This window comes from Cyprinodon variegatus, unplaced genomic scaffold, assembly GCF_000732505.1.
Source record: "Cyprinodon variegatus isolate N-32 unplaced genomic scaffold, C_variegatus-1.0 Scaffold638, whole genome shotgun sequence".
Taxonomy (NCBI): Eukaryota; Metazoa; Chordata; class Actinopteri; order Cyprinodontiformes; family Cyprinodontidae; genus Cyprinodon; species Cyprinodon variegatus.
In genome coordinates this window covers 336,967-345,268 of record NW_015151091.1, presented here as the reverse complement: position 1 = coordinate 345,268, position 8,302 = coordinate 336,967, and the positions used below count along the sequence as shown (strand labels likewise).

Here is an 8,302-nt window from a genome sequence, read left to right as displayed (position 1 = left end):
ATCAAGTTTCCCAGTGATTCTGCAAAGATTCAAGAGGCATATTGCTGCTTTTCCATCCTTTCATGGTATCTTCTTGCCATATTTCCATTATGCCTGTATTTTCCAGCTGTATATCATTTTCCTCCCATTTTACATTTATTTTGGTCTGTCTTGGTTTGTGGTCATTATGTGACAAAACGTTAGGTATATCTGTATGGATTCATTATGTGCTTGTCCTCTGTGTAACACCCCCCCTCCACCACCGTCTGTGTCTCATGGCTTTAGTGGCACCCATAAACCCAAAGACCCACCTTGGCTTGCCCTGGTCCAATCAGAATCTAAGAGGAAGAAAGCCCCTCCCCCACCCCCTCCTGGAATGGCAGCACCCCCAAACACAGGCTCTCTGTCTTCTTCCCAAGCGGAGGGCTCTGGACCCAGCCCGCCCCCTCAGCCCTCCAATCCCTTTGAGGATGAGGATGACGAGGTAAATGAAGAAGAGGAAGGTGAGGAAGGAGTAGTTCCACCCACAGTGGCGGCCTCCCACCCATGGTACAGCATCACTCAGACATCTGATGCTTCAAACATCACAAAAGGAAGCTCGTCCCGCTCTGCCAGTCCAGGTAGCGCTAAGAGCAAGAAAAGGCCAGCACCGCGTGTTCCTTCCCAGCCGCCTGCTGGCAACCAAGGTGGGTCTGATCACAGTATTAGTCATTTTAGAACAGATAAAACGTCTTTACATTGTTTGCTGGTCTGTCTGACTAATGCATAAAGATTTTTGCTAAAATGGTTTAATAGATATTGATATAGGATTTTTTTTTTTGTCAATTCAGTTTGATGTGTTTGAGTTTTTTGCCTGTTTAAGTCCAGCACTAAAAAGTTCTGTAGATCTAAGAGCTAATGCGATGTGAAACTCGGTTCTTAAGTTCTTAATTCTGATCAGCTATCCAAGTCCAGCTGCCCTCCATCCTTATCTGCCTTCTGGTCAGTATAAAAAAGGATTAGTGGCTGTCTCTAGCTGATTATTTTGTTCTTAAATAGTGAACCAACTGAAAAAACTAGCCTGTTACAAAGAAAGTCAATGTGCTGCTAATGGATGTCAACTCTTCTTTGCTTCTATGTTATCCCCTCCTGCTTCTTTATTTCATTTTCTGTTCATGCTTTCTTGCCTTTTTTTCCTTTTTAACAAAACTACCTTCTTCAGCTGTGTCTCACTCGCAGCCCTCCTCCTGTTCTCCCTCTCCAGCTCTAAGCATAGAGAGTTTATCCTCTGCCTCAGACCACAGCTCATCCCAGCTCCCACTGGGTGCCAGTGCCAGCAGCGAGCAGGAGCAAAGCTTCACCAAGAGCGTCTCAGAGCCCTCTATGTGTTCCCCCAGCGACAACCCATCTTCCTCCTCATCATCAGATCTCCTTAACCAAACCTCTCAAAGCGCTAGCCCCTCTCCTATGTCTGCAAATGCCAGTTCTGCTCCGGCCACTCCACAGACCAGCCGCAACACCGGACCCAAACCACCACGACCAAGCACCACTCCCAGCCCACTAGCAACACAGTCAAATAACAAAGTAATAACACCACCTTAGAATCAGGTCATTATAAGGATCCTCTGTGTTGCATCAAAGCACTAATGCTTCTACTGTTTTATTTTTTTTTAGCGGTTTTGTAAGGAGAATCCCTTCAACAGGAAAGCATCTCCCTCTAACCCAAATTCTGAAAACAGACCTTCAAGAGGGCCCCGCCCCGCCAGACCCCCGGCACCCGGACATGGCTTCCCGCTTATCAAACGGAAGGTACAGAAAAAACCTGGCTGAAAATACTGGCAAAAATGAATGCTACTTCAGTTCCAACTCAAAGGGATAAGCTCTCACCCGGCTCCAAACAATCCTACAGGTGCAGTCGGATGAGTACATCCCCATAGATGACATCCATGCAGAGCTGCTACAGCTGGAGAAGCAGCTGGATGAGCTGGAACAGAGAGGAGTGGAGCTGGAGAAGAAGCTGAGAGACACCCCTAACGGTATCACACGTGCACCGCGTTCATTCGGGACAGTAGTGATGAAGAAGTCTTCTCCCCACTCTAAATGTTTTTGTCACGTAAAAATGAAAGGAAGATTGTAGAACATGCTGGTTCTTTTATCCTGTAAAGAAATACATCAAGATAATCTATATGAAAATGTGTAAAACGCTGACTCTCAAATTAATTCTTTTTCAGTCCTTTGATTCCAGCATTCAGTGATTTTTGAATTTAGGATTTTATTTATAATCGTATCCTTTTGCTAAGCCTAAAGTTTTAAAGAAATCACAAAGGATCAAAATGATCTAACCCTACCAAATGAATCAGTCATAGAGGAAAAGAGAACTATCCCTTTTATAGGCTCAATTTATAAGCTTAATTGGAAAAATGTGTCCTCTGTGTTGAACCCATCCCTTATGTGTCACTACACAGAATAGCAGCCAGGACGCATTCTGAAATTAAGGGCTGAGACCCAAAGTGAAAGACTGAGTTTCAAAATGGTTAAAAAAGATAAATGTGCCATGGTTCAGTAAAGACCGTGATGAAATATTAATTCCAAAAACTGTATGTTTCTTCAACATTTGATAAACATAGGAGCAACTGAAGGAACGTCCAACTGGTACTGGTTTGGTTCCGCTTGACGCCGCAGAGAATAAAGAGAGAGAAGCTTTTTCTTCTAAAAAAAAAAGAATTTCTGGAAAAATGCTCTATAATCTTACTGAAGAACATATTATGGTTTGATGAAGCTGCGTTGATTTTTTTTTTGGCTCCAGACGATGATTTGATTGGATCTCATACCTTAAAGAAACTCATATCCCCAGTGAATTACAGTGATGGCAGCATCATGCTGTGAGGTCACATCTGTTGCGAAGGAATCATTTTTTGTTAAAGTTGTTGATGTGTGAACATTTCTAAAGTGTGGTTAGTTTTGGCCCTTAAAGCTGAAGAATGACAGATTTTAATTTTTAGCATCAGCCTGAGTCCAAGGATGCGTCGAAAAAAAACAACAAAAAAACAATCAAACTGATTTACTTGAATGGATGCTGAGAAGATTTGCAGCCAGAACAAATATTAATAATGCTAAATGTAGGACAGTGCATTTAATCAAATGTCGGATCAAGGGTGTGTTTACAGTCAACTATGTTGTTGTAGTTTTGTATTAAACTTTTTCCATCTAATGTTTAAAATGGAAAAGGTTCTGGTAGCATTAATTATGGTCTAATTGTTTCATCATGGAAATCTTTTAACAGTGGTATCTAGAGATGTTTGATATTCAGTGTTCATTAATCTGCTTGTTTAATGCGTGTGATGCTTTTCTTCTGTGTATTTGATGAAGATGAGGATGAAGAGCGCCTCCTTGTAGACTGGTTCACTCTGATTCATGATAAACATCATTTAGTGCGACGTGAAGCGGAGCTGGTCTACACGTAAGTGTCAAACTACACAACACAGATGTTTTTAAAAAACATTTATCTTTATCCCTTTTATCATCAGACTTCAAAGGAAAACAAATTTAGATTTACGGTAATGACAGCAGAAACAAAAATAGCTGCAGCTATTTGGCTATTGACACTTTTGATTGCTTAAATATGGAACAGTGTTTCAAATCTTACTAACCACATTCCTGAAAAAGGTCAAAAGTAAACCATGGTAATTATTGCAAAATTGTGTTCAGTCTGTCACCTTGTTCATAGTTATTATTAATACAGACAGCAGCAATAAGACTAACATTATTTTTAATTCAACAAGATGTCTGTGGCTGATAGGAGAGGAGAAAGTTATGTTAAAAGATTTAGGGAAATATTTTTTCACTTTAATTTAAACTAAAGATATTTCAATTCTTGATCATGAATAAATTCATCTTTAATGACAACAATGCTCTAAAAACTGATAGGATGCAAAAACTCTCAGAAAGTTTTTTTTATCCCTGCAGCTTATTTACTGGCCCATATTGTTGATGCTTCTGTAAATTAACCTCTAAAAGAATTTAAATCTCAACACTTCATGCATGGCAATGGATTCCCCTAGAGAGAGACGAGATCACTTTGCAACTAATAGAAATATTTAATCTGCTGCATTTACCCCACGGTCAAAGGATGACATAACTAGGATACAGTGTTTTGTTTCTAACCTAATGTTCTTCATGCAGTGCGAAGCAGCAGAACCTGGAGGAGAGGCAAGCTGATGTGGAGTATGAGCTGAGGTGTCTTCTCAACAAACCAGGTGGTTATAATCTCCTTGTCTCAATTCTATCAAAACTTTCATTAACTACATCTACACTTAAGATTTACCTTAAAATCTAAGGGTGTATTCACACCATCAGGAATGTATTTTGCTCCACGTTCTTGGTCCAGACTTAAAGAAGACTTTATTATTGCATGGAACAGTTGGGTTTTGTACTTTTGGTAATTGAGCTATGACTTAACAAAACAATGGATATGATGATCATTGCTCCAGTTGGATGGAAATTACTATGGAAGACCTCAGAACTTACCTGAAAGGTGGAAACGATTATAGTTTATAGTGTCCCCAGCATCCAAGTGTGCATTACAGCTGCACACTCAGTGTGTCAAAAAACAGCTCATTTAAAACAGAATCAATGATATTCTGTTTCTTATTTTGGAACATCTGATGATACACATTTGAAATGATTGACTTCTAAAATTAACTATTGCTACAGGGCATACTACGGTGGCTCATTTAGTCCAAAAATATAGATGTTTCCTGCAGCTGGGTTGGACTGAGGCTGGTTTTTATTTAAACTAAAACACACCAATCTGTTTGGAAGCAGACCATTTGAAACGAGTCTGTCTAGTTGTTGGTTTGGACTGGAGTTACAGAAAAGTTTGAGCTAAAGAGGGAAATTAATTATGATCCATTTATATTAGATGGCAAATCTTTTTAAAATTATTATTTAAACCCAGTGCTTCTGTGTATATATTTTTTTGTTTGCTGTTGTTGCAGCCTTTTTTACGCCTACTGTTTATGAGGGGTTCTTCTGGTCAAAAAACCCAGGAATTAGTCTGTGAATACAGGCTAGAAATTAATCCGAGATTAAAGTGGGAAATATTTGTTAACTGTTCTCCTTTAATTTAGAAAAAGACTGGACTGAGGAGGACAAGAGTCGGGAGCAGGAGCTGATGGCTGAGCTAGTTACCATCATTGAACAGCGCAACCAAATAGTTAACAACATGGATCAGGAGCGGCAGAGGTATCCGAATATAACCACAACCTTCACAACTACCACACATCTCTGCTGTACTAGTATGTACTGATTGGTGATATTTATGGTCACTGTGTTACAGGGAAGAGGAGGAAGACAAACTAATGGAGGCCATGTTGAAGAAAAAAGGTAGGATAATTGTTATTATTATGGTTGAGTTCCTTAATCTGGTTTAAATCTTTTTGTAATTTCACTTTTTTTTTTCCATCCTCTCCTGGCCAGACTTTCACAAGGATCCAGACAGTGACCACCAGAAGAAAAAAGGGAAAAAGTTTAAACCCATCAAGGTGCTGAAGAGGCTGAGTCATAAAGGAGAAGCAGGAAAGAGTCCCAGCCCTCACAAGGAGAAGAGCTGAGGAGCAGAGGACACATCAGGGGAGGATGGAGTACTTTAACAAGACTAACATTTTTTTTATTATTATTTAACGATGAATAATGGAGCATATCAGGTCAGAAAGATGACCTTCACTTGCAACTTTCCATCTGCTCAGTCCTAAAACATCTGCAGTGACCTTTTCCATCTGGCTTTGTGTATTTTAAAGTAACAGTTTAAGTAAGTGCTTTATGAGCTTTGATCTCGAAATATAAACATGTTGAAGAGTGGAGAGTCGTTATTGTGCTGCACTGATATATGACAAAGCTTTAAGGCTGGTTTATACTCAGAAACCAGGTTGTCTGCATGTGTGTCGCAGCTAACGCACATATGACCCCGCCCCCTCCGCAGACACTCTGGTGCAACTCTCCCAAATTGTAGGTGACCGCAGACAGGAGGCCTCTGATTGGTCAAATCTATATCCGCTCTACACTAAGAGTATTTCCTGTTTGGTACCCTACTGGCTTGTTCTGTTTCTATGACCGCCATTGTGGAAAGTGCCCCTTGAAGATGGACCAGCTAGAAGAGTGAGGTGCACGAGAACGCTGCAACCCTTTTTACACCTGGATTCCCGCTCTTTTTCGCACTCGTATCTCTCCGTAGAACTTGGCCCTTGCGTTTTTCCACTTCCTCACCGCCTCGGCCGTATCTGACCCACAGCTAGTTCGTGATTGTCCCTCTGCAAACTTGCACATAAATCAAAAATATCTGCATCATGCCTGCAACAAGCTCACTGCGACACACTGCTGCAGGAGCATAACCAGCCCTTTACTCTTCCAGCATTACTCAGTGACAATGCTTCAGGAGGGCTTAGCAAAGCTAAGCTTACTTTTAGTTTTATCTTGATACCTGATAGTTATTGGTTTAGTAATGGTTTTGTGCTATAGATCCAACCATCAGAACTTTGGTGGACTAAATCCGATCCGATCTCTGGTTTCAGTGAAGCTTTGACCTTCTGTGTTTATACCAACCCCATTTTACTTTGGGGAAAAATAGGCCATAAAAAGGTATAAGAACTGTATTCAAAACATATTTTTCCGTTTTTCTTGCCCCAAGTGGTCATCAGTAGTTAGAGTAAAGGAAGCAGCGTCAGACTGCGTGCGAAAACAGGATGCTTTTATCACCATTATCAACTTGACATTTAAAATGTCATTAGTAGTTTTATAGCTGTTAACATGGTGGTGTTAGCATTACAAAAAAACAGGAGATATTCTCTAAAGATTAACAATCCTAGCCTAGATGTTGGCCTTTCCATATATTGCTGTCAGCCTCCGATGCATTCAGTCTAACATGCCAATATTTAAATCTAAAGCTTCCTGTATCTGCTGATCGAGCCCCATTCTCGTTTTCTTGCACCTGATCACTTTTGGAAAAGTGTTGTTTTGAATACATTTTTACAACTTTTGAGCTTCATTAGCATTATCTATCCTGTAAATGGAGTCTCCATACTGTAAAAGCATCCACACTGAAACTTCTTGCTATGATATGGCGGTGTGCTAATATGGTACATTCACTGATCAGCGAAGAGATCAAATAAAAAAAATCAATCAGATCAAAGCCATTTGCTAAAAACTGTCAGATCCCAGTCCCTGCTTGACTTTATGCTGCATCGGTTTCACATTCATTGCTTTGACTTTCACTCCCTCAGTATCACTTTTACTCCTTCAAAAGGAGACGAGATGGACCTTGTATTACGGGTGGTACTTAAGTATAGTATGTTTTTGTTTGTTTTTCTTTTATGATTTTTTTTTTTTTTTAAACTGCAGCAGTTTTCCATTTAAAACCGGAAAGGAAAGTTTACCCAAACAGTTCCAGCTGCTAAACTGTTCCTGAAATCCTCATTTCGTCATTTGTTTATGCTGTTGTTTGTAGTTACAATATTTATTTGTGTGTTTGGAAAACATGAAAGGAAGGAAATGTGTATTTAAATAAGAAACCCATAGATCTGTTATCACCCCATGCAATAATTATAAGAGGACAGAGTATTAAGCAAAATGCTATTTTATATGAGCTTTAGGGAGCAGGTTTACGTAGGCTTTTATTATACAATCATTAACTTTTATAAGCCTTTCTGTTTGTATTGCCTTAAAACTAATTGAGCATTGTATTTATGACCAGGCTGTTTTATTTATCTGAGCATGTGAATGAAGGTCTGTAGAGTTCTTACATATTTGTGCGTGTAGTTGTTTTGTTATCACACCTCTGTTCTCTCCCTGTGCCTGACTACTGGTCCAGCTTAAACAAAGGGCTTCAGTAGCACCACATCCTGGATTGTATAAAGTACTGACCTGCATAAGGAGAAGAATAAACTCAGTTTATTTAAAGTTTTTGTTCACTGACTTATAAAGCGGAAACATGAGGCAGATGATTGGAAATGTTCTTTGAAGTAACATCTCACAAGTATATCTTAATTCTTTCTGCAAAAATCAGTTTAAACAACTCTGTTCAGTAGGCATTATCTCCTGTAGTGACTTTCAGTCCTCCGTTCGCTGATTGGAACTGCCGGCCTGATCAAGGATGTCCAGCTCATGAAGTCTCTGTTGGTAGAACAGAGAAAATGTGTGGTTGACTTAAACTTACGGTAAATGACATTTATTATTGCGTCTCGGGAAATTAGAAGATCATTGAACAGTTTGAGGGTTTTAATAAAACAAGGAAAATCCCTCTTTGCATAAAGGGGGATAGATTTCAAAGCCTTAATTCTGTTTATGAGGA

The 8,302-nt window shown here is 39.6% G+C and overlaps 2 protein-coding genes across 7 annotated transcripts in view; one reads left to right on the top strand and one right to left on the bottom strand.

The window, feature by feature from the left end:
• Positions 1–7,958, top strand: part of micall1 (MICAL like 1) — a 21,747-nt gene extending 13,789 nt beyond the window's left edge. For 4 of the 6 annotated variants that reach the window (XM_015393370.1, XM_015393369.1, XM_015393373.1 and 1 more), the window contains 9 exons: positions 265–665; positions 1,181–1,542; positions 1,633–1,767; positions 1,868–1,994; positions 3,328–3,418; positions 4,141–4,214; positions 5,088–5,202; positions 5,297–5,343; positions 5,437–5,587. In XM_015393370.1, coding sequence (XP_015248856.1) covers positions 265–665; positions 1,181–1,542; positions 1,633–1,767; positions 1,868–1,994; positions 3,328–3,418; positions 4,141–4,214; positions 5,088–5,202; positions 5,297–5,343; positions 5,437–5,570 — 1,486 coding nt within the window. In that variant the 3' untranslated portion in view covers positions 5,571–5,587. Of the gene's footprint in view, positions 1–264; positions 666–1,180; positions 1,543–1,632; positions 1,768–1,867; positions 1,995–3,327; positions 3,419–4,140; positions 4,215–5,087; positions 5,203–5,296; positions 5,344–5,436 lie in introns of all 6 variants that reach the window. The other 2 variants (XM_015393372.1, XM_015393374.1) reach the window with 2 other exon arrangements.
• A 33-nt stretch (positions 7,959–7,991) lies between these two features.
• The window catches only part of LOC107096632 (chromosome unknown open reading frame, human C22orf23), a 3,801-nt gene continuing 3,490 nt past the window's right edge, over positions 7,992–8,302 (bottom strand). Inside the window, exon 7 of the mRNA XM_015393376.1 lies at positions 7,992–8,124. Within this exon, the coding sequence (XP_015248862.1) occupies positions 8,062–8,124 (63 nt within the window). The 3' untranslated portion in view covers positions 7,992–8,061. The remainder of the gene's footprint in view (positions 8,125–8,302) is intronic.